Genomic DNA, 25828 nt, shown 5'->3' with positions numbered 1-25828 from the left:
TTACAGTCTCACGCCAAACAATTGGTCCAACTTTACGGCGCCTTTCATGGAGCGATCGGCCCAAACGTTCCTCTCAAACTATGAACCGGCCGACGTGGCGGCTGTTCAGCTCGGCATAAGCTCCGCGTCGATCTGGAACATTTCCCCGCCCGATCGGAACCGGTTGCTGTACGATCTGATCAACAACGTGACGCTAACGTGCCGCTTCCGGTACACGATCAGCCGGATGACCAACTCGAAGGAAAACCCGGGCGTCATCTCCGAGGAGCGCACCTACCAGCTGTACGACGGGCCGGCCCGGCAGGCGCTCATCAATTCGCTCAGCCGCACGAAACCGGACGAAATGGCGGTGCTGATGAACATTATGCCCAAGTTTCTGCGCGTCCAAAATAGTGGCTCGATTCGGCCCGTTCATCAGCTGGTCAAAACGGCTGACGGTAAGCGGTGGTGGCAAGTAGCCTTTCAAGTGATGGATTTTCACGCGTACTTTTCTCCTTTTTTCGCGTTTGTTTGCAGGCGATGAGGACGAAGAGAACTATCGCAACATGCAGCTACGGCAGCTGTACATGGACGAAACGTCCAACACGAGCTGGTGGCAAGCGATGGAGGACTGTACGGACACGCTGTACGAGAAGTACTTTTCCCGGCTGCCGTATGCTGACTGCACCAATTTTCTGGTGATTTACATGTTCAACGACAAGATATTCCCCAGCACCATCAGCTCGATTGCGGCGGGCGGGTAAGAAGCACTAGAGTGTAGTGTAGTTGTTGTGTGTCGAAAAACAAGCTAAACTAACCCTCTCTCTCCTCAGCATTATCGGCATCTACTCGACGATGATACTGGTGTTCTCGCGCATGCTGCGCACGAGCATCTTTTCCGGTGCGAGCTCCAAAATCATGTTCGAGGATCTGCCGTACGTCGACCGGGTGCTGCAGCTCTGTCTCGACATCTATCTCGTGCGCGAATCGTCCGAGTTTACGCTGGAGGAGGATCTGTTTGCCAAGCTGCTGTTCCTGTATCGGTCGCCCGAGACGATGATCAAGTGGACGCGGCCAAAGAATGAGGGCGGCGGCGACGACGAAACGGACACGATGACCGATCAGCCCGAAACGCACCCGAAGCAGGAGTAGGGGGATGCACGGTGGTTGATGATATTTTGTTGTTTTTTTTGTGATACAAAGCGAACTTACTGCTACTGTTAGGGCGTGACGTGTGCGACACGTGGTCCGTGGTATAAGGTGTTTTGAAGTTGGATACTTTTATTGGTCGTTGTTAGGTTATTGGTACGAAGAGCTGCACACAACTGCATACAAAACAAGCAATAAACAGTTGAAGAGAGGTAGGCATGAGAGTGCATTACGACAGTGGATTTAAAGTGGACGAGAAGACAGCAGACAATCGACAGCCGGCAGCGTGGTTTAGTTTAATGCGGCAAGAAATTGTAAACGCAGCAAAGAAAGTGGCACAGTTAATGTGTGTTACCTGTACATAGAAGACATCAAAATGGCGCCAAACATTACGAAACGAAACGTTTACATTTACAATTATGCTAGAATTTAATTCGCAATGCTAGTCGAACGCGTAGCCTCATTTCCCCATGTTAATGTGGGGTCAGAAAGAGAGAGGGAGAGAGAGAGAGATTCACACGTGCATTATTATCGTAATTTATATTCGCTTATCAATCCCCACTCCTATTTGTATTCGAAACGGTTTTTTGCATACATCAGAAACGATCATCACGGTCGCTGTGGGGCTTTGCCGTTGCTTCCAGTGACCACCTTCCCCCCCTCCCGGCGAACCATCCCTCTCGAATTTGTTGTTTCACATCTCCTTCCTGCAGCAGCATTTCATCTCATTTTCTAGTGCGTAATTCAATCGAAATTTGTAACATTTAAAAATAAAGCGGAAAACCCATGCCGGAACTGGAACTTTTCCGGGTGAAGTTGAATGGTGGTGAATATTTAGAAAAATCTTTTTTTTTCATTTTAATGTAATTATAAAAATGCATTAATGAGAAATAGTAATTGTTCAGAGTATACTTCACACACACAGACAGAGCAGTTTTGCTTTATTTACCACCCCATATTGCATTTTTTTGTTTTTTTTTTGCGCTAGTAACCGTACAAACAAGTGTTTTCCCCACAAAAAATACACACACCACCACCTACTTCCAAAGCCCCTTCGAATGTCCCTTTATCCCGCCTGCTTATCGGCCAAACCGCATGTGCCCATAGTCATCGAACTGGTCGCCCTCGCCGCCCCGCTTGCCGAACCGCATGTGGCCATAATCGTCGAACCGTTTCACCAACCCATCACCTCCCTGCTCATGATCCTCGTCCTCCTCCTCCTCCTCGTCATCGTTCAGCAGTGTTGGCGTCCTGGCGCCGGTTAGAAAACCCTCCAAGCTAAACCGCATCTGGTCCTGCTCGTCCACAGCCGGATCGTCGGCAAACCGGTCCGCTGTGGCCGGGTTACGCTGTATCAGCTGAGGTCCTTGTACAGTCCGGCGGTACGCTTGATAGGCACCAATTACGCCAGGGTACTTTCGATCGTGCGGTCGCATTTTCGATCTCGCTCGGTAAACGTTCGTATCCTTGAGCCGTTGGTGCTGCTGCTGAAGATGATTTATAGTGCCCTCGTCGAAGGTGGACGAACCGGGCTGCTGCTGCTGCTGGGAGTGTGGTACCGCCAGTACCAACGATCCGATCGGTTGCGCTTCGGCAAAGTGCACGTAGTAGTAGGCCGCGTAAGCTGCCAGGGAAACGGCCAGCGCAAGCGTTACCCGTGCCATGGTAACGCGGTAACACACTCACTGCTCACTTGGGTTTGTTCACAGCGCACCGGCAAGCAGTCGCTCTCTGCAGTCCCGAATGGTGCGGTACTGCAGCTTTTATACCCGCTTTTGGTGGTAAGTTCCTGTTCCTGTTGGTGTGATGGTGCGATGCAAGTCACGTTCACTAGCAAACATTATGCTAATATTATTCTCTTACTTCTCTCTTTTTTTATTTTAGCGATGGATGAAAATCTTGCATTGACTTCTCGAGATACGGCGGCGGCTAGAAGATGGTTGTTTTTCCCTTTTTCCGTGCTACACCGATGGCGGTGCATGGGAGTAATCTAATTATCCTTGTCGGGCGCTGGTCGGGAATAATTGCTCAACGCGCGCTCGAACCTGTCAAATGAGGATTTTCACCGCAAATTTAATCGGAACCTGGGAGGAAGAATCCCGGAACGGCAGGAGCAGCAGCTCTGTCTACGTAAGTAAACATGTTATTGTTTTTTTTCAGGTTTAAACATACATTTTATTGCTTAAAGTGAGGAACACAAAAACACAGTTTATGTTTAAAAAAAATGCCATCACTTTCCACTTGTGTAAGGCACGTGGCTTTAAGCTCCAGTACAGTAATGGTTCACGCAAAAGTTTTTTGGGGTGGAAATCACTTAAACACTATTTTTAACACATAAAACGAACACACAAACAGATACATTTCTGAGGCGATTTCACTACACATCGGTACAATTGAGTTCCCGCGCTGTTCCCGCCGGCTGCTGCTTGGCGGTGTTGAAGAACAGCCCCTCCCGGTAGGTGAGAAACACCGACGAGCACAGAATGTCGGAGGATTGGTCCGCGCCGGAATCGTTCGCAGCACGCAGCACCACCCGCCGGGGACTCCGGCCATGCGGTTTCCTTGCCCTGCCGACCGAACCGCCGTACACTTTCCGCTTATCGATCTGGCCACCGTCCACCGTACCAGCGACGATCTGCAGCCGGCCCGACTCCGCGTCTCGTTCCCTCGCCGTGCCAGCAATCGCGTACCCGCCCGCTCCGCCCGGCCTTGAGCGCTGATACTTCTCCGACCAATCCTGCTGGTGCCGTTTGAGCGAAGCACTCGTCCCGAACGCAGGATGAAACGCAGCTTGCGGTCTACCCTCGCTCGCTACCACCACATCGGACGGGAACATGGCACTCATCCGCTTGGGGAACAGCTTCGGCTTCAGCCTGTTATAGCCCTGGTAGACGGTGAGGAAGCGGTCAAGCTTGCAAGTGAACTTTTCCGACGGTTCGAGCGAATGGCGCAGCTGTTTGGTTTTCTCCTTCGCTAGCAGCAGGACGCGGGTTGGTTGTATCATGCTGAGATTGATGCTATTGCTCCACTGTATGGCTTGTCCTGTGTTGTGTTCTCCGAATGTGTTCTCGGTTGCAACTGTCGGTTGGTGGTGCAATGCCGGGGTAATTTATAAGTATGAGGCTCTACTGTAGAACCACCTGTTGCCATGCTGGCAGCTAATTGGAGGTATGTCCGCTGTTGAGTAAGAGGTGTTAGCATTGTAACGACTGTTGAATAATATAAGACAAGCCATTGCATGAGGCACCATGGGAGGCAAAGGAATCGTTCTGTAGCGTGCTGTTTGATCGAGCTCGGGCCGCGACTTTACGTCATGTCTGGGCGGGCCGCGTTAAATAATCCTATTACGTGGATAGGTTTTTGGGTGGGCGGCCGCTTCCTGTAGGGAGGGGCGACGCAGAACCGCCTAATTAGTCGCACTCAGCGGTCGGCTCGAATGTGTCGAAGAAGTGGTGACAATTTGCGCCTAAGTATATACATACAATCGATGGTCATGGTTTGGGCGCGTGAGGTAACACCGCCTGGTCTCCAATGCCACTCTAGGCTAGTGAACTCTTTCTGTAAGAACCTGGGTTTGTGTGGGGAGAGGGCACTATTCCTGGAACTTTAAAGGGTTCCTGCGGGTTAAAGGATATTAAAGTAGGGGGGTCGCTATAAACAACAAAAGGAAAAATTGGGTTTGTTTTATGACGTACGAAAGCGATCGAAACAGGAGCGAAAGATTAACCCAACAAAGACTTCACGTGATCAGTCACATGTTGTTAATCTCGTTTTCTTTCTGTTCTGCTGGAAAAAAACCCAAAAACCCGAGGCTAAAAATAAAACAATACTTAGACATGTGTTCGTTCTATTTTTCCTTTTTTTTGTTTATTTTTTGCGGGGGCAATTGGACAAACTGGCAAAACCGTTTTCATTTTCCAACGTGTGGCCAGTTGACCGTTTAGCTTAGAAGAATGTTGCAGAGGACAATATCCATTTTCCATTATATAGCTTACACACACTCTTCAAGCACGATCTATTAATCGACTGAAACGCTGTTGTCGGGAGGAGGTTTACAATTGTTTGTATGTTTTTTTAACTTCAAAATTGTGTTCTAACTTATGTTGTTTGGTTTCATTTTGTTTCGTTTTTCGGTTTTTTGTTTTTGTTTTTGTTTTGGTGTACTGTTTACAGTCTAGCCTCACTTGTTTCTAGTGTCGATTTGTTCGTTTTTTATTCCTCCTGTTTTTACCTCTTCTTCGATTAAACTTTCAATAAAATCAATAAAAGGGACATACAATTCAACTCGGTTTTAGCAAAAAAGTTCATTTTCCGTTTTCATTTATCCATAGACACGCTTTGGGGGCGGTTTTTTCTTCTTTTGTTCTTTACTTTTCGTTTCTTTACTTTTGATATTTGAGTTCGAGTGAAATGTAAAATTTGTTTTATTTTATTTACCTTTTTTATATTTATTAACGCTATAAGCTTTCCTTTCTTGTTTCCGCATTTTTCGGTGTATGATAAATCTGTTTTCTTTATTTATCTCTCTTGCTCTCTCTCTCTCTCTCTCTCTCTCTCTCTCTCTCTCTCTCTCTCTCTCTCTCTCTCTTTGTGGTTTCATGCCGCAGATAAATTGTTTGTTATTTTTCTTCTCTTTTTTAGTTGAACACTGTGTTTTCTTTATTTTATATTTAGCTATTCTGGTTTGCCTGTTTGTTTAGAAGTCTCTTTAGAAGAGCAATTAAATAGAGCTTTAAAGCGTTGCTTAATCTGGGGGTTTCGGCAGCATCGACATAACAGTAAACAGTTACCTTACCGGCACCATTCGACGTGCAGAGCAGAATATTGTTGGCTATGCTTGGCAAAATGTAAAGTTTGAAGCACGATCACACCGTATACGAGATCGCGGTAACAGACAACATGGAAAGAACCATAAAACTTATTTGACTGTTTCAGACTGAATGAAGAGATACAATCATCAACACAACAGATCACATCGTTTGAACCACCGTTGGCAAAATCGCAACAAAAAACACCAATCGGCATTCTTTTTTAACTACCAATAGTGTGTGCTGCTTCTTCCTCGCTAACAGTTGATTCTAGATTTATTTTCATCTTTTTTCTACTTTTATCTCTGCTCCCTCTTAGCTTGTTTGCCTAGTGCATTGTATTGTCTCATTTTATTTTTGCTCATAAATTTACCTATGGTAATAAGTTTGATTTTTATTTTTTAGTAATAATTTATCTCTCTTCGTTTGGCTAACTTTGTTTTTTTCTTCTTTCTTTACGTTTTTCTTGATTGGTTTTTTCTTCTTTCTTTTCTTTTATATCATGAATGTAAGTGTGGTTGCAAGGTAGGTTAGGCTTTTTCTAGTTGGCCTTAGTTTTACTCTTTTACTCATGCGATACTAAGTAATAAACAACTATCATTTTTTATTGTCACATTTAAAGCTACTTTTCTTGGAGTTTCAGTATGATTTTCCTCTTCCTTTTCTTTTCCATTTATTGACGTTGTTTTGTGGTTGTATGTTGCGAAATGTTGTTGTTCTTTTGTTGTTGTTGTCTTGCATATATGTTTGTATATGTGGTTGGCGTGTTGCTTACATTTTTTTGTTTTCTTTTTCTATATTTTATTTCGTTTTACCTATTCCATCCTACTCGCACAGCAAATGCGTTTTTTGTTTTCAATTTGGTATTTGGTTTGTGTCGTTGTAGAAAAAATTGATCTAATTCGCTCTATCATATTGTCGACGTACTATGCTAAGAAGAAAATGTTTCTATTACAACACGCTTTTTACTGTAGTAGAATCGGTCACGAATTGTTAAGAAATAACACGGTTTTTGGGGTTTGTTTTTTTATATTAACGCTTTAGAATTTTGCACATATTTTTCACCATTTTGCAGCGGAGAATTTGTTTCTTTTAAGAGGAATATGGTTTTTCTTTCTTTCCTTTATTTGAGCAAGCACCACCAAAGCACACTAAGCTGTTAAAGGAACAAAATAACAAGTAAAATAAAGAGAAAAATAACTACAAATAAGGTAACAAAAGTAAATAGGAGTAACAAAATAAAGAAAACAAATCATATGTTTAGTTGTAAAAAAATGAAATTCATTTCGATACTATTTGCGTTACAGTTTGTAAACCAACTTAAGACATAAACAATGTACACATAATGTTATTGCGGTATTTTTCCTTTCTCTCTCTCTCTCTCTCTCTTTCTCTCTCTCTCTCTCTCTCTCTCTCTCTCTCTCTCTCTCGCTCTCTTTGCACAGTACGATTGCCACATGCCAACACACAAAAGTACACCCTAAGCTGAATACACGAAATTGATGAAGAAGCGGTCAGGTGTTGGTCTCATGCATCAAAACCACTTGTACCTAAGCAGTCGTTTTCGGTACTTAATTGCTGTAAGTACGAGTAAATCTGTTTAATCTAACGAAAAACAAAAAAAAACCCTCCCTAAGTCACATGCCCACTGTTGCTTGTGTTGCGTTGGTTTAATTGTATAAACAGCGTAAAACACCTCTTTAAATGTTCGTCCCATATCCCGATTTGGCTGAGCGGCAAACGCTTTTGCGGTGTTTATATAAGTAAGCAAAGCCCATTGTTTTTTAAATCAAAAATTGCTATGACACTGTCCTGGTGTACTCGATATCGTTTGCTTCGAAACGTATAGCACGAATTGTAAATACAGTTACAACGGTTTACAAACTTTTTTATCCTTATTTTGTGGCTCATTCCGATACGTTTAAAATGGGACATTTCGAGCTGTAGGGATTTGAAATGGGTCTTATAGCGAAAGAAAGCTATTGCGATTGGCTAAACCCTACTACTGAGAACGCAATGTTTTCTCGTATTTGGGAGGCTCTTGTAGGTTTTTGCTTTTCACATCAAAAAACGAGCGATACATCAGTAGCTAAGCTTTACTTTAGTTTGCTAGTTATACCATCCGTTTGTTTGTTTTTTTTTTTCTTCAACGCTATTTCACTAGGCATTTTATACCCATTTGATACCTAGTTGACTGAACACTCGGTTTTTGATTTGTTTCTCTGCTTTACTTTATTGTCATGGCATTCCGGTACGCTCATTGTCGTGAGCCTCTTTCCTTCGGATCGATGTACGCTCTGTTCTCGTGTCGCTTACGTCGTCGTCAATATATAAAAACGTGTTTCTGTGTTAGTGTGTGCGCGTGTTACCTCCGCTCCGAACCTGTGCGCAAAAAGGGAGAGTAGTGTGTAAGAGTAGTAGTAGGTAGTAGTACTTTGGACAAGCAACAATAGAACCAGGAAACAACGGGGCTAGTAAAATGTGGCTTAACACGAGAGTCGAGTAAAAGAGAAGGAAGGTTCACTTTTTTTTGTTGTTGTGTTGTGTTTGTTTTTGTACGATACAGTTTTTCGAGATAATTTCGAGTCGAGTGCGAATGCGTTTTGGTCGATCTCTCTCTTTCTCTTTCTCTCTTGTCTACGCTTGGGAGATTGATAGTGCGTCAGTGCGCTTAACGTGAAAGTTTGGGGCGGGCAATAAAAAACAGTACAATTTTAAACTTCATCTATTACTGATATAACCAGCTTTGTACTAGTGGAAAATTGATATACTTTTAGTTGTACTGATCGCTACAACTGATACGCAACGTGTGGTTGAGTGTACGTCTGTGTGTGTGTGTGTGTGTGTTAATGTCAACATCAGGTAGATAGGGTGTGATCGTGAGGGATCTGCTAGTTAGTAGTTAGTGAGAGTAGTAGTAAGAGTGTGATAACAGTGTACGTATTCGATACTAAAAAGGAGAGTGGTGAATTGACTTGGTGGAGGAAACGCGTAAAATAAATTAATCATCCCTACTCGATTGCCGCTTACAAACACAGATTACATACTAGACAGTTGGGTGACAGCTTTACTTAAGTCTCCACGCTGTACTAATAAGCGACTTATCATAATGCTCCAATAAGTCGATTTTGTTCTGCAGATTGTATACCTTTAGGCAAAGGTTGCAATACAACTGCCTAAATGCATGCAATCTGCATTACAAATCGCACTTTCGAGCCTCGTGTCGTGTCTGCTGGTGGCAAATACTCGCTCACCCATTATCGTGAACTGTCACACTGACGTTTGTTGGAAGATATGTCGATTTATAAAATCTTGCACACCCGGCTTGGCCGGCATTAACTCTAGCGCACCAGGTAAGAGTCCGCACGCTCTCTCTCTCTATATCTCTCTCGGTCGGTATGTACACTAACATGCGTTATATAGGATCTAGGCTAGGCAAATGCAAACTGTACCCCTCCCCGAATGTTTCTGTTGCCCAAGGAAGCAGGGAAAGAAACGGAACTGGCACTCTTACCCCACATTTTTCTTCATTCCAACACTGCTCCATAAGAGGGGGCTAAGTTGTCTAGATTGCAAGCAAGGTTCGATTATATGTTACTGTCTACGGTATAGATTATTGTTCCTCCGTTCCTGGGGTGCGTTCGTTTTGCTTGGTTTTCCTTTTTTTAAAAATACTTCTCCTGCCGACCGTAGCCCGCGACTGGCCAGTCTGGTTTTGTTTTGTTTTTGATTCTGTATGTATATAAGTATGTATAATAGATCTGTATATATATCTATATTTATAAGTCTGTAGGACTGTGCAGGCCGGCACAGTCCTCAATTTTGTTAAACGGTTTACTATAATTGTTCATTTTATACTCTGTGTTTCGCTCTACTTTATAAATTATTGTCTCTCTCTGTTTGCTACCATCTAAGAACGCGCGGGCTTGCCTCACGCGGGAACACCGTGGCCACGATTGACCTTCTTTTTTTTGAAGCCTTAGGACCTCATCTTTCGAATTTTTGTTTTTTTTTTTTGTTTGCTGTTCTACATTTCGTTTCAACTGGACGAGTTTCACTATTTAAATCATTTTTTTTTTGCTTAGATTTTCTAGCTCCTCCTACGTAAGAACCACCTGGCGAGCTAGCGAACCCACCAGCGTGGTAGTGCCACCAACACAAACAAGCGACGAAACTCTATTAGGAACAATTGCTCGATTTTGCGTTGAATTCTCCTTCATCTCTCCAATTCGAGTACTACCGCGGAGTGTTTGGGCGCGTTGAGGGAAAGCACAAACACAAAGACATTCTACGCACAGTCTAGTTAAATGCTCTACCAATCGACCGCGTCCGACGAGGGCTAAGCGGCTGAGCTAAAAATGGGGGTTCCTTTCCACAGTGATCCTCCACTGGTGGACTCTCTGACGTTTGTCTAATACTTGTCCAACGAGCGGTACTTCACACTTCGTGACATATCTGCGGCTCTGGGAGGTCAGTTCTGCAGTCACTAAACTAAGACCGTGAAGCCAAGCAAGCGGATGACGCAGGGGACTTCCCGTATAGACTTCAGGAGTTTAGAAGCGCTCGCGACCTCCAACAAGCCGTGCCGCAGACGGGAAAGGAAACGGTCCCTTAAATACTATACTAAATACTCTACGTGGGTACCCATGTCTCATCGATTGATCGTCAGCGTTCGCACGTAGCGCGGGTCCATCTCCTCCAGGTCGCGGCCCTTCGTTTCCGGCACGACCATGATGACGAAGAACAGCCCCACGCAGGATATGCATGCGTACAGCCAGAACGTACCGTGCAGCCCGAGAAAGCTCTGCAAAGGAAGACATAACAGTGAGGTTAGGAATTGAATTTAAGAATGTCGAAGAAGAGCCGGCATACCTGAAAGTCCACGAACGTCTTCACGCTGAGAAAGGCGCAGAAGTAGCTGAAGCTGGTGGCGATCGAGCTGCCCACTGCGCGGTACTCGAGCGGGAAGAGCTCTCCAACCAGTAGCCAGGAGATAGGCGATATCCCTAGGGCAAAGGCCACGGTAAACACGAGCACGCACAGCAACGGTATCCAGTCGTTCTGGCCTGCCGCCATGCTAACGTCGGATAGGACGCCTCCTTCGGCCACAAGCATTTTGCTCGTTTCGCCATAGTACACGCACGAGCCGAACCCGGCCAGCGCAAGGGACATGAAGATACTGCTGACGATCAGCAGCGGGATACGACCGACCGTATCGATCAGCAAACCGGAAAGCATCGAGGCTAGCAGCTGCACAAAGCCTACTGCAATGGCCGCACCGTGCGGGTTCATCCCCGCGAACGTTTTGCGGAAGATGGTGACGGCGTAGAAGTTGAACGAACTGGCACCTGGTGGGGCAGGATCGAAAGAGAAGGTGTTAATGAGATCAAATAGGTTCTTTTGGGAGATCACGATGTTAGGACCTACCAGTGAAACGCTGGAAGATCATCAATCCGCACGTGATGAGGATTGGTTTGACTAGACGCGCGTTGCGCAGGACTGACTTGACGTTCGCGACGATCGCCGAAAACGAGATCATCTCGATGTAGTGGCGAAGTCCGGGACGTCGATCACCTCCCAGTGGTAGGCCGTTGGCCCCATCTACCGGCACCGTACCGTTCGCGGTCGCTGGCGCTGAAGAGCTGAGTCGATTCAGCAGGTTCATGCGCGTCGTCCGTACGTTCGAGCGGATCGTGTCCAGCTCGAGCTCCACGTTTTTGTGCGGTCCTCGCAACCATTGCAGTGAGCTGGGAAAAAGGGAAATAAGTACCTTAGTACCCTAGTGGACAGTCTTGCACGCGTGCGCACTTACCGGTGTGCCTCCTCGTCGCACCCTCTTAACACTAGGAAGCTCGGCGTTTCCGGTATATAGATCACAGATATGAAGAGCATTATCGGTGCCATCGCGATCAGCATGGCCAGCTGGCGCCAGTCCAGGTACGCCCCGAGCAGGTACGAGATCAGCATACCGAAGTGGCCGGCAATCTTCTGGATGGCGCTGAGGAACCCCCGAATGTCCGGCGAAGCGATCTCGCTCACGTACACCTGCGCCACGGTTGAAACGATCGCACAGCAAAATCCACCGACGAACGCGGTAAAGAACATCGTTTCGACCGATTTGGCAAACATCGTCAGTAACCAGGAGATGGAAAATGGGAGTGACATCAGGGTGAGAACCCGCTTGCGCCCGTACTGCATCGCTAAGCCACCGAACATGCCGCCGAACAGGGCGCCGAGCAGGGAGAGGCTGGCGATCCAGCTGACCTGCTGATCGTTCACCGAGAAGTGGGTGTAGTTGCCGCGCTTCACATTTTGCAGCTCCTGCAGATTGTCAATGGCCGGGCTGGAGTAGCCTTTCCCAAGACCGGCGGCAAGCGGGCCGAGCGATACGGCGAGTGCTGCAATTATCTGGAAGAAAATGGACGGAAAGAATGCAACATAGAGGATACAGTTGAGGAATTTTGATTATGGTTGTTTGTCAGTGTGATGTGCATTGTGCAATGAATGTTGCATTATCTGTGCCAGTCGTCTGTTGAGAGATGTAAATTATCCATCCCAATGGCGCCCCATGGTTATGATTCTTTCGACGAGAAATTCATATTATTCTCTGTCGCTTGTTGTCTTGGCGCCTCGTCTGTCATTTGTGAAAATGATAATACTCTCGATCAATCACGCGTCGTTGTGGATGCACATTATTTGACATTAATGTCCCAACACGCCTCCGATGCTCCGAATGATGGAGAAATTGTAATCAAACGCACCGAACGGCATAAAAAAAGGAATAAAAGAGGCCAACAATTCTATTGTTGCATGCAGTTGCGCTTTCAGAATGCACTAGTACTCTAACCCTACGAAAGCGGGCGGGATGTGGGTCCGGTGGAGTGCAATTATGTGTGATTACACCATGCACGCGTAGGATGAGCGATAATGGGCCTACAGCGGCTCATTACTGCATGGCGCATGGACGTGTGGGCAGAATCAATAGGAATGTCGATGGAGGTTTTTTTTGTTGCGCTCATTCATTTGACTGAACAGTGACAAAGCATTTCAGTATGGTTCATGGAATACTAATTTTCGAATTGTTTCGTAATGAAGGGAAGGATGTTTGATATGCTGAAAAAAGGTTGGTCACCAGGGGTTGGCAAGGTTTTCAAGAGCAGTCTGAAAGAATGGAACAGGGTTTGGGTCGGATATTGAGATTTTGTTTGATAATTGTCATCAAAATAATCTTTTAGCGATGTCTGAATCAGATAGAACCTTAGAAAGTATCATATTCCAATATCTGGAGAGCTGTTAAGTTCTTGACATTTAGATATTTTGATCTTGCAATTTATAGAAAAGATTTTAAGTTTCGTTAAGGACTGTCTCCAAAACCTGAAGATCCCAAGTAGCTCTCGTAATTTATAATGTGTTATGTGATTAAGTGACATTACCGACCTAAATCTTTATCTTTTTTCTGCAGATTTAAATGCTGTAGTATTGCAATAACAATGTAATCTTAACGTTCAACTGGATTTGAATCAATGCAAAGTTTACGAGTCAGATTTTGTACGAAATAGTCGGTAGCACGTGTGAATCCAATTCAAAGTACAATTCAAAAGAAATATTTTAAACTGTTTATAGCACAAAATATCAATCCACTACACTAAAAAACAAACATTCCCCATTCACATTCTTACATCCTGCTGGCAAAATTTAATGCACCTTCGTGTAAATAAAAAGCCGATAATGCCAACCGATAATGATCTGCCAAATAAAGGCACATCATTGACCCGGTTGCAGTATCCCCTTTATATCCAATTATCGCTGCGGCATTTCGATAGAGTTCTGAAGGCACACACGTAGAAATGCATTTTTATTGTCTGCAGGGGTAAAAAAAAACCAAAGAAACCCGTTAGACCTGTTGCCGTCGCTGGCAATTACTGCTTACTTGCATCGATCATCGATCACAATCGGTGGGATGTGCGTGGGCCAAATGCAAATGCCTATGCGACAAGCCCGACCAGCCGACCGTAAATTACCGGTCAATTATGAAAAGTACACAATTTAATTTTAATTGGAAAACACAGTTTTCCCGACACAGCTTGTGTGTGTGTGTGTGTGTGAGAAAGGTGCGAAACATGCAGTTTTCAACACCTGCAGAGTAAGGGGTTGTTGTTGCTGCTGGGTACCCTAGACCGGTCGAAGCTTTGATCAGACGTTGTCACCGATAAAGAAGGACGACATTGATCTATGATTCGGACCGGGCTCCGGTCCTGGGTGGGAACGTTGTAGACATGTTTTGGTTAATTTTATCGTTGCATAGATAAAACTCAGCGGTAGTGTGGGCAGTGGTCGTAGTGGACCGGTTTGGCGAACAACCCTGCCGGGGGAATGCTTGCTGCGCCAGGAAGACATAAAGCCCAACTCTTCTGGGTGTACGCGGAAAACGTTCTGCGCCATTGGGTTGAGAAGTTTATGAGCATTCAATAGGTGGATTTGCTTCCTAGCCATTCGTTTTCATTACCGTTCAAATGAGAATATCCTTTGGAATCTTTTAATAGTTCACCGTATATGCTACCGGGCACAGTACTGGAGTGATTCAGTTTGGATTTAGTGTCATATCTCGCGAACGATCAGATATCTTTCAGCACCGTTTGCTTATTTTTATGAAGTCGTCTACAATTGACTGGTTTTTGGGATAAAACTTGTGCTTGTGAACCTGTTGTGGGTTCGAATATGATAGCATCAAGTCATCGGCTTATTCCACATCCACTATTCTAGCAGTGATCTTGGTTGGTGACAAATAATAACTTAATTTATAAAAATAATCCCATAAAACTGATCATAAAGAATAACTGCAGTTGGAATTTGTGCAGCCGTCGGCAGAGCTTGACTTTTTCTACAAATCATTCCAGTGAAGGCCGGCCACATGACCGGAACATCTAGTCAGTGCAATGCATCCTCCCAGCAGTCTGGCTTTCATGCCATCGTCTCGGGACATTCCACCGTCTAACTAAACGATAGTTGGGTCCGATCTTTTCGTTCTCGGTATGCAAGAATTAGCAAGCAATGCACTCTGCGGCACACACACTAGACGAGAGAAACAACCCGTGCAAGTTTTTTCTTCTTCCAGCGCGCGAGACTGTTTGCATTCCGAGCCGTACGGCCGATAGAGCCCGCCGGTACAGCGCTGTCAGCCGTCACAGATAGCCAGTGCGACGTTCGAGTGACAAAGTCGTCGCGGTGGTGTCGTTGGCCACGGCGCACGTGAGGCACGAGATATGAACCTCCATTAAATATTAATTAGCCTTTTCATAACCGGTGCTTAGGAGCGGTGGGCGCCTTTAGCATTGGAATATGTTCTGGTCTAGTAGCTGCGCACCATCCTACGCGGCCTCATGGAGAGATAGAGAGAGAGTGAAAAAGAGCGAGGCATTCGACATTCGACATCGACATTAGTTAAGTTCCACATCTCAATCCACCGCCATAAACCGGGTGCCGTGTGCGCGCCAGGTACCAGTAGGCGACGAAATTCAAACTAGTACAGACACCATCACAGTCACCCCGGGTTCGAGTTATTGCAGCAGGCGATGAAATAGTCCCAACCGAGCGGCAGGTATCCAAATGTTCACTGATATGGCGTCGATGGTCGCCAGTGCTCCAAACACCTGCTCCGGTCCGAGGATCGTAGAGGTCGGTTAAGATTGCATAAATTATATGGTAGGAATTTTATGGACCACGGTCAACACCGCGGTGAGGGTTCTTTTGGGTCAGACCACCGACAGCAAGCATTCTCATTCCCAACGAGTTCGCGAAACACCGCATGATCTTCTTTACGATCATCCAACCATTTATTTCCCAGAAAATTTGAAGGGGTTAGGGTCATCTTTTGTCTAGTAAAATACGTTGGAACCTACACCCCGTCAAACGGGTGTGTGAGTGCAATAAATTAGCTAATGGTGTGGCATCCGTGCTACGGATTTCGGTGGTAAAATGATAAAGATTCAGTAGTTAGGTTTATACCACCACCACCGTGGATTATCATCGGCTGATCATCTTGCTGATCAGTTCGATTTGCTATCCTGCTAACCGTTTGGTGGAACATTAGCCTTTTTTGTGTTGCTTCTCCAGCGTGTCTAAATGACTGTGGGGCTGGAATGTGAAAGAAAACATTTAAAACGTTCAATTCACCGGAGAACAGGTTTCGTGCGGGTTAAGAAAATTCAAATTCCCATTGAGCCTGTTGAGTTTTGCGCGCAAAAAAACACTCAGCTTGGACCTCTTTCCAAAGTCGTCATTATCTAAGATTGTCCTCAATTTTTTCGATCACCTCTGCTGATGGGGAAGATGGAAAGTGGGAGAAGCCTTACCCGGTCGATTTCAATTTGTGGTGCAATTTATGAGCCAGCTCGACGCTAAAGCAGTGCCTAAGATTTGCACACTCCGCGCACACTCTTGGGCGTAGAGTTAATGCGCGTGATTTGAATTCAATTACGCGCGGAACTCCACAAGCAGTGTACAAGTTCGTTGCTCTGGAAGGAAGTGACACCTTTATGATGATTGGTAATCGAAAACACGTTTCCGCGGACGAGGGATCACAGATATTGGAGATGACGGTAGAGATATTGGTTATTGGAGGAGAACTGGGGGAGCATTGCTGTCTAGAAGTACTGTGCCCGGCACGCAAGACGGCAAGTGGCCACTCATTATCGAACAACTTCAACTTCCTTAGGGCCGTTATTTATCGTTCGTGATCGTGTTATGAGATGTCTGTCATTGGGTCACTGTTGATTTCTTCCTCATGCGGGGAGAAGTAACCAGTTCCGTACATAGTAGTTGCACACCTACCTGTGTAAAGTGATGTCCCTGCGTCAGCACACTGAACGCGCCGAGTCCCTTCGAGCCGGAAGTACTTCCCGCACCTCGTCGATGATCGTACGGCAGCTGGCCGGGACGTTCGGCGCCGGGGTGTATGATTGCGGAACCCGGCCCTTCTCCGCCCATCAGCTGGCTGTGCTCGATGATGATCTCTTCCCGCTGCATCTTTCCCGCCAACTCTTCCTGCTGGGCTAGCAACTGCTTCTCGGAAAGTATCACACCCGGTTCGTGCCCCGCCCGAGGTTCGTGGCGGTTCACCGTGTTGGTCGGCGGTTTCTTCCCGGTTCCGTCTCCTGACTTCTTGTTGTTCGGTGGACCGTTGGACGCTGGGCACGGTGGACGCTCCCGCTGATTGTAGTGTGGTAGCTGATGCTTTGCGCGTGTCGTCGCCGGCCGGTTGCTCGCTGGCTGCTGCTCCTCGTACGGTGGGACGGCCACCCGCGGTCCCAGGTCCGGATGGAGCGGCGGGGAGATCAGTATGTTGTACTGATTTTTCGTAAAGTTCAGGCTGTAGTTCACGTTGTAGCGCTGCAGGTCGACGACACTGTTGGTGTTCTTGGGCTCACCGGGCACGCTGGTACGCTGGTACGGGTCGCGCACGTTATTGCACAGCTCATGCTGCCGCGCGTCGTCGTAAATCAGTGCCCGTGCCTGCTGCTGGGGTCTGTGGCTGCCACCGCCCTGGTGGTGGTAGTTCCCACTCGACGTAATGTTGTTCTTGAGGATACCACCGATCGGGGCCCTTGATGAACGTTCCGGCTCCGTGCCGTAACCACCGTACAGGGCGACCCGGTTACGTTCACTGCGGTAGTCGTAGTTGTTCAGCCGCTCGCTTACCGAGCGGGCCGTGATTGGGTCGGCACCTACTGCACTGCTGCTGGACCGGTGCGCTGCCCGGGCCGGCTGCTGCTGGTACGCCGGCTGGTGATGGTAGTGATGGTAGTCGGCGGCGTAGTAACCCGTTTGCGAGGACGGGTTCGATCCGGGATCGTAGCGTAACAAATTCGGACCGTAGCGGGCACTGGCGAACGTGCTGTCGTACGCCGGTTCGTTCAGGTGATGGTGACCGTACTGCTGCGGATAGTGATCGACCGGCTTCGGTAGGTGCGGCAGTTGATCGTGCGGCTGCAGGTGCGATATCTGGTGCAATTGGGAGCAAAGAGAGAAATGGAAATACATTAGACATACGGATAGAGACAGATAGAAATAGGTGGAAGGAATAAGATGCAGATTATACAACATGGGCTGATACACTGTAAAGCACTTAGCATCAGACATCGGAGCTTTCCCGAGAGATCAGGCCCCAGTGTTTAGCCGCCGAAAGTTGCCTCCGGAAATTGCAATCTCCGAATACGAATGCATTACATTCGCTTGCCTCTTCCCAGACATTAATTCCAACAAAAGCGCAAATGCTCCGGAGTAGGAAAATCGCTTTCTAACCTGTCACTTTGCGGCATCCGTCACTGTCACTGGGAAGCAAGAAGGTCAAAGCCCGATGTCACAGATCACGCGACCCCACACTCTCTGGGAGATGTCGAGAGGAATTTCGGGAGACAAATTACGTATTAAGTTATCAAAATTTCCAACCCCAACCACACAAAATCGGTGGCGCGCTACAACAATGGTGACAAATGTCGGGATGCTTTTTCCGAAATGTAGGTCACTCCCTCCGTTTCCCATCCACGTCTTTTGGGGAGACATGGCAATGGAGTTTTGAAGGATTACGACCTGACCCGAGTCTGTCTGGGTGGAGAATGTGGTTAACCAGAAATGGGGAGTGTTCGTGTCGAGTTCTGTTCGGGCCATTGCCGGAGACCGGGGGCGATAAACAGTAGCGAACAGAGACGGACGTACACCAGATCGCAATAAAGTGTATGTATGTGTGATAAATTTCGATTGCAACTGAAACCGACGTCATACCCAACGCGCCGGCAGCAACTCCAGCATTTACATCCGCGGCGGACATTAGCAACGAAGCAACATGGTTCTGTGTCTCCCTGTCGGTTGGATTGCTTGTATCATGTGATCGTGCACGGGGTGTACCTTTTGCGAGTCATTGCTGTTCTGAGTGGTCCTGTTGTCTATTGTCCTTCCCCACACCCACAGGCCTTGTGTTCTCCCGGGTGCTCCGGATTGTTATGTTCGTAATGTAACACTATACCCTTTGGCATCGCTCACGGTATCTCCTTCTCCCTCACGAAGCTGGGCTGTCAAACTGCACCCGACACATGAACATGTCTTTCATGGTGTGATTTATGCTCGAATGGGTTTCCGTCCTCAAGCGTCAAGTGTTTTGTCGCTGGCGTGTGACAGGCGGCCAGGAGGCAAGCGACACGGTGCGCGCTCTGCTGCAGATTGCAGATCGCAAACAAATCGTTCCTAAGGCGTCCAGTGTGACAAGTGCGCTCTTTAATCAATTGTGTGTCTCCTTTTTGCCTCCACGCGAACGGGAATGGGGAAGCGGATGGCTGTGTGTGAAATTGGATCCGAAGGACCAAACCGGCCAGGGATGGTTTTATTGGACACCGCCGGAAAATATGGCTCACCCGCTGCCCTCCCCGTGGGCAGATGGGTTCATTCCGTTGGCATTTTATGATGATGATGATGATGATGATGAGCAAGAAGGATGATGCGAATAATCGCATTATCCTCTTGCGGAGTGTCATAATTCGGTACGAATGGGTGGTTTTGCAAGGTCCTGGGTGCATGGTGCAGCATTCGCAGAGGAATAAAAATGATTTTATGAAGATTTGACATGGATAAATGCAACCCAAATAGAGTTGTAACTGGAGAAACAATGTGGAATGAAAAGCAGTCCAGAATGTAATCAAAGAGATCAAAGAGATAGTTCGTAGGATCTTGGTATAATTGAGGGTAAAACAGTCAAGAAAAGAAATGTAGAGATGTAGAAATTTAAAAATGCATTTAAAGTGTTAAGAATAAATTGAAATATATATTCCTTTTGCATGTCTTCCCCAAACTTTATAAAATTGTGAATTACTGGTCCTCCAACGTCAAGAAATGGCACGATTAAACATGTCGGGTTTGGATTGAATATCTGTATTATTTATAGAATAGTGAACTTTTCTTCCTTCAATATTGGGAGAAATGTGATCGATCAAATTACGACCACAACTCTACAAGAAGTGCTTAGACGTCTTGTTCTTGTCTAACTTCCATTTTCAGACATCTTCACTGTATCTCCACTTTGAACTCCAAAACGTTTGAATTGACAAACAACAAAACAAAAATGCGTCCCCTTCGCCACCAACCAAAGGCAAACAAACCAATTGAAACGAATTAAATCGTTCGAGCGAAATGGGTGCAGACACAGGCCGAAACCGGGCAGTGGCGGCTAATGCACCATAACAAAGTGATTGTGATGTCTTTCTTCTGTGAGACTTTGTCCATCTGGTGGTGGCATTATGGAGGGTGTTTTGGTCGCTTGTTTGGACGCTGTGAGTGAAGAATTTTTTGAACGCAACGGAAGCAGTGATGTAATGATCCGCTGTTCTAGTGTCAAATTTGAGCACCAAATATCATGGATGAGTCATTTTGGAGTAGGAATGCGTTTTTTTGGGAATTATGCGCTCGCAGTTAGGGAATAAGTCTCGCCCATCAATCTAGAGGTCAATGCCACGAGCTGAGAAATGTGAGACAAGCTAATGTCAGTGTCATATTTGATTGTTGCAAGAGCGAAATTGATACGTAAACACATTGAAAGAAGGGCCACAAGAAACTCAAACATCACAACCATCAAGACATTCAGGTTTCTTTCCACAAAAAAACGCAAGCACACACAACAAGAGATTACATGCAAGCGTGCTCAATGAGCATGAGCTCCACATCAAAACCCAACTCGACACAACTTCCCAACATTCCGGACACGCCAAACACAGCCACAGCACGATCGGAAAACATACCCACGAGTCGGCGATGCATCGAAAGGAAATTAAAATGATATGCATAAAACAGTCCCCCAACACACACACACACACACACACACACACACACACACACACACACACACACACACACACCCTTCAATCCCTGGGACGGTTTCGATTGTTGCCCCAGTTCACCATTCCTCACTCTTCCCCTTTAATAAAGCTCCATGGTGTGGTCTGTATGTATTCGGAACTCCAAACGGCACACCTTTTCCAGTCCCGATTCGGTATGTTTTGGGGCCCTGGATGCCGGCGTTTGCTTTGAAGGGTGTTTCGGGTTGGTACGGGGCTATAATTTTGACGGTTCGGTGTGCCGAAGTTGAGTCCCCCAGGTTCCCCCAGTGTGCGGGTGAGGGTGAGTTATTCATATTGTACCGGTTTGGTGCAGCCGCTGCAGCCGCATTTGGCTATGATGATGGGATGAACATTTCGTTTCGTCTCCAGCTCCGGCGGAGGTAAAATTAGAATTGAGGGATGCTTGCGCCGTCCCCAACGAAAAACCAAAAAGCTGGGTGGGTGTCTATTATTGATGGAGGGACGAGGGGGAACACACCACAACCTGGTTTGACCACAATCTTTATGTTCATCCGGGGGGAAGAATTTCTGCTTAATCAGAGTGACTTATTTATGGAGCGACTCGAACTCCCCCCCCCTCTTTGTCTCTGAGGGCGTGCGTGTCGGCACGATGTGACCTTCGTGTGATTTTAATTTTGAGCTGTTCTTCGTTCACGAAAGGGGGAGAAGACACACAGGCTGTCGGGAGCGGAATCGGAATTAGTAATTTATTTGTTCCGTCGAATTTGGTCGTGGTGGTGGTTGTTTCGTTTGCATAGATAAAGCATTGAACAATGATGACCAAACACAAGCCCTTTTGCAGGTGTGTTTTGTGCGCAACGGAAGGGAAAAAAAACCTCCTCTTTTGCCGCACCAATAGGGCGACAGTGGACATGGACAGTGAGTCGGAACGAAACATAAATCGAACTTTTCGTTGTCGATGCAAACCAAGGCAGCCCTTTTTTTGGGGGGCCGACTGTGCGTGCGTATGAGAAATCGTTTTTCAATCGGTGGCCCCGTCGTTCGAAACAATAATTTAGACATTATGAAATGCTTGGCGTTGAAATATTGTTGCACTTTGTGGGGTGGGCTGTGTCGCTTTTCGGTATTGCTAATTTATGCGCCTGGCAAATCGATCGTGTTCGATCGTGTGACATTAAAAAAAAAACAATAATGGGGAGCCGCTAGTTTCGTAATAGTTTTCTGCTCAAATAATCTCTCGAATGTGTGAACGTGTGCAAAGACGATTATGCTTGAACGGCTTCACCACATGGCGGCATTTGTTTGAAGCAATTGTGATTGCGGCAGCATTGTGCAGGTGACATGGATGGAGCAAAATTACTAAAACGTGTGCTATGCTTTCTCAATTGTAGATGGAACAAGCCGTTACGAAATTAAACGAATAGTGTCAACCTACGCGAAGGAATTTTAAAACAACTTTCAAAAAAACGAGAACGCATCGACGCATTCTGTCCCTTGAACTCTCGACTCTGCGTGGTGTGGTGAGTGTGAAGTCTGGCTGGAAAAAATGCCATAAAATAACCATTTCTTTTCGGTTGGTAATTGCTTTCGTTCGGTTATTTTAACTCAATCACACACACACACATGCCAGTGGAATTGGAAGTGAAAATGGAGTGCAAAAACTACTGCAACGAGCCACGAAAATGTGAAGAAAAGATGAACTATAGAAGGCATTTTTAGTATTTACTTTCTAAAAAAAATGAACAAGAGGGTTGAGAACCTTCCTCAAAAGCAACGATCGAGCGCAGTCGGGGAACAAAGAATTGAAGGGCACGACACAACACACAAAAAAGAAGCACTGCTGAGGTCCACTTTTCTCCTTTGGCGCCCCTATATTTGCTTCCAGTCATCAGCATGGTGACCTGCTCCTTCTTCCTCTTCTTCTTTTGGACAGCGAAACAGCAAACGCTGAAAAGTAACACCACCACTCGGAGGGGTTGTGCCGTACCCGAAGGCGTCAAAGCAAGTGAAAACTAAACGACTTCTAAGCGTCATAAATCTCGCCTTGATTTATGACCTCCCCGTATTTCTCGGGGTGCCGGCGCGATGCGTTGTGAGATAAAATGCACCAAGCACATAGAAGCAGACTAGTGGGGTGTATGTGACTCGCTTCCCACCATGGCACAAGGGAGCAATCGTAATCAGGACAGGTTCCGTCTGACTCCGAACTGGAGCAAAATGCAGCTCTCAGCGCACCATAAATGTCCACCGCAGCAGCAGCAGCAGCAGTGGTGGCAGCATGAGCATAAAATTGCCCAAAACATAATCGTTTCTAAATGGGAGGGTACGTTTGTGGCTGTGCGGGACTGAGAGAGAGAGAGAGAGTGAAGAGATGCTTCCGTATTGTTTGTGCAAACGGTTCATAATTTATACGCAGATTCTTCTCTCAACGGTGCCGAAACGGGATGCATCTGGAATGTTGTATTGCATCGCTTTTGTTCTTTCCTCATCATCCCTGCTGGAGGGTGTTCGGTCGTGAAGAACGTTCGTCCGGTTACGCATATTTAATCAGTCACAATCATTGCGGCTGCTTCTTTTTGCTTCTCTTGTTTCTTCCTCCCGTTCGATAATAAGGCGATTACTTAAGCACATAAATCACTATCATCGGCAACATGTTGGTTGTGTGTTTTGTGCTTATTATTATTTTGGTTTTCGTTTCTGGAGCACTTTAGATGGTTTCGGGGCATTTTCAGAAACAATGCACCAATTTTCGCAATGGCAAAACATATTGATTACATTTTGCAGCTATCAATCATGATAACGCTAGCGGAAAGAAAAGGGAGCAAATTACTATGATCTGTTTTCAATATTCCAGCATGTCAGATTGAAAACGGATGCACTTTTGATAGAATTGTTTTCCCGTAACGAACAACCATACTCGATGGCTGGAGGGTAGTTTCAAGTGAAAAAAGCCACAATAGTGCATTGAATCTGGTGCATTCATGGTTAAAAGGATTGATGAAAACATCCATTGAGAGATTGAGTAGAAATTTCCTATTGTTCAACCGTTGGAACGTATCGAAATCCTTTTGTCTGATGCAGCTCCAGCACACTTCCCAGAACACCCGTGAAAGGATACATTACAAACCCATTCGGTTTGGGGGATGCATTCCGCTAATGAGTTAATCATCGTTTCAACAGTTTCCCATCGGCTCAAATCCCCACCGTCCACACACGCACACAGCAAATGCAATCATAAGCCGATTCTGCCCAAAAACAACCATTTCGCTCGTCCCGAATCTAATTTCCGTTTTTTTTTTGTGTGTTGTCTGTGGACCGCTAATTACAAAGCGGAACGCCCCCAACAATATTAGTGTGCCGCCGAACGAATGGAGAACCATTTGCGATGAAGCCATTTGCAGCGATCTTTCGCCAGACGGACAAGAGACCTCCTACAATGGCGCGGAACGGCCGTCCCATCATTAGCTAAAAAACGGGAAGGAAAATTATTATATTCTGCTCCCCGCTGCTGATTGCCGCTACTTTGTGTTGTGTTTTTTGATGGGTTTGATGTCGGCAGGCGGTTTAATAGAGGGATCGATTTGAGTAGCTGTGCCTATTTTGTTGGGTTCATTCGGTAGATGCTTTAGCATGATCTTAAGGATCTACTGTAAAATTCCCTGTAAAAGCAAGGAAATGATCAGGAAAGGCTTTCTTGAAGAGGCAAACTTCCAAGTTCACAGGAAGCAACCTTGCAGATAGAATGCAAACCAAATAGCCTCTCAAAAGAAGTCCGACACCCTTCGGTACGCACCGATCCCACGAGATCGGAAATGCAACTTCCTTTCCGGAGGCATCGGGACTTCAGCGAAACCCATCATTATCCTCGCCACTTCAACGACCGTTCGGCCTCGTTCGTGTTCCCGTCTTGGGATAATCTTGCCCCTCGGGAGGATAACGTTAACACACACTTCCAATCGTGTTCCGGAAGCATCCTTCTCCCTCCACAGACGCTACTGTTATTATTTTTAATTTGTATTTGGCATGAATTTTGAACCTTTTTTTTTTCGTTAGCTTTTCTGCTTCTGGCCTTTAGGGCTCAATGGAATGTTTTGCTGGCGTAATCAAGAATCTTACGAAACAAAATGAAATAATATTTTGCATCGATATGCCAAGATGCTGCGATTGTGTGTGCGTGTGTGTGTGTGACTCCGTTCGTGCGTTGGATGAGACCGCTTCGATGACCCGTTTTTTGGTCGACATCGTAAAGGGATTGGGTGCACCTTGAGGGCAATTTTATGTTTGATTATTTATCGACCGAAATGCCATGAGAAAATGAGCAAAAATATTGTTTTCATGTTCCAAAAAAATGCCTTCCCGTAACGTATAATTTACAAAATCGACAACAGTTTGTTTGCATTAAAATATGCGCAAAATATGCACAACAAAACTAAGAGCGCGATATGATAGCATCAGGCCCGATGGCTTGTTCTTGCTTTCGACGCACAAAACCAAAAGGTGTCTTTTGTAAGAGAATGATTCTATATGATTTACCCAACGGAGAGCGTTCCTCCTGTTAACAGCTGCTTCTTGTTAGCAGAGCAGAACAAATACAGCATGCCAATGTCTTAATTAATGTTGGCGATCGGCGCGTGATCATAATGAAAACATTGACGACAACAGCAGCACCAAACAATGGCTGGTCTTTTTTTGTCTTTTGTTTTTCGTAAGTTTTCGCTCCCTTTTTCTGGGGGGGTGGGAGGGCGCACCGGAATTTCTAATCATCTCATCTGGCCGATTTCTGCATCTTTCGATGTGCCATTGTTTGGCAACATCTTTTTTTCTGTTTGCATGTTTTCCTTTTTGCCTTGACCTTTCCGGGCGTGTTACACTGAAATGGACAGTTGGCCGGAGTTGGCGAAACGGATGTGTCGGAAAACTTGCCGAACAAACCCATCATCCCATCAGCAAATCAGGAGCGTTTTTGTGTGTATGTGTGTCCCTTGCTTTTTTCTTTTCTTTTCCACGCCGCTCGATTCAGTTGTCAATTTTTGTGCCCGTTTTTCCCCC

At 46.0% G+C, this 25828-nt stretch overlaps 3 protein-coding genes across 6 annotated transcripts in view; 1 reads left to right on the top strand and 2 right to left on the bottom strand.

Annotated features, from left to right (window-relative positions):
• LOC120958175 (piezo-type mechanosensitive ion channel component) overlaps window positions 1-1949 on the top strand; it is a 38716-nt gene extending 36767 nt beyond the window's left edge. For all 4 annotated transcript variants that reach the window (XM_040380783.2, XM_049608711.1, XM_049608713.1 and 1 more), the window contains 3 exons: window positions 7-437; window positions 517-739; window positions 813-1949. In XM_040380783.2, coding sequence (XP_040236717.2) covers window positions 7-437; window positions 517-739; window positions 813-1131 — 973 coding nt within the window. In that variant the 3' untranslated portion in view covers window positions 1132-1949. The remainder of the gene's footprint in view (window positions 1-6; window positions 438-516; window positions 740-812) is intronic.
• Window positions 1761-3312, bottom strand: LOC120958178 (uncharacterized). The gene has a single exon (XM_040380792.2). It carries the CDS (start codon window positions 2790-2792, stop codon window positions 2208-2210), a length of 585 nt encoding a protein of 194 aa, XP_040236726.2. The 5' UTR covers window positions 2793-3312; the 3' UTR covers window positions 1761-2207.
• A 1646-nt stretch (window positions 3313-4958) lies between these two features.
• Window positions 4959-25828, bottom strand: part of LOC120958176 (uncharacterized) — a 102855-nt gene continuing 81985 nt past the window's right edge. Inside the window, exons 3-7 of the mRNA XM_040380789.2 lie at window positions 16767-17936; window positions 11749-12344; window positions 11364-11683; window positions 10809-11284; window positions 4959-10740 (exon numbers count right to left, since the gene is read on the bottom strand). Coding sequence (XP_040236723.2) covers window positions 10588-10740; window positions 10809-11284; window positions 11364-11683; window positions 11749-12344; window positions 16767-17936 — 2715 coding nt within the window. The 3' untranslated portion in view covers window positions 4959-10587. The remainder of the gene's footprint in view (window positions 10741-10808; window positions 11285-11363; window positions 11684-11748; window positions 12345-16766; window positions 17937-25828) is intronic.

The sequence above is a fragment of the Anopheles coluzzii genome, chromosome 3, assembly GCF_943734685.1.
Source record: "Anopheles coluzzii chromosome 3, AcolN3, whole genome shotgun sequence".
In the NCBI taxonomy this organism is placed as follows: Eukaryota; Metazoa; Arthropoda; class Insecta; order Diptera; family Culicidae; genus Anopheles; species Anopheles coluzzii.
The sequence above is the reverse complement of the archived record's forward strand: the minus strand, read 5'-3'. Positions and strand labels throughout refer to the sequence as shown.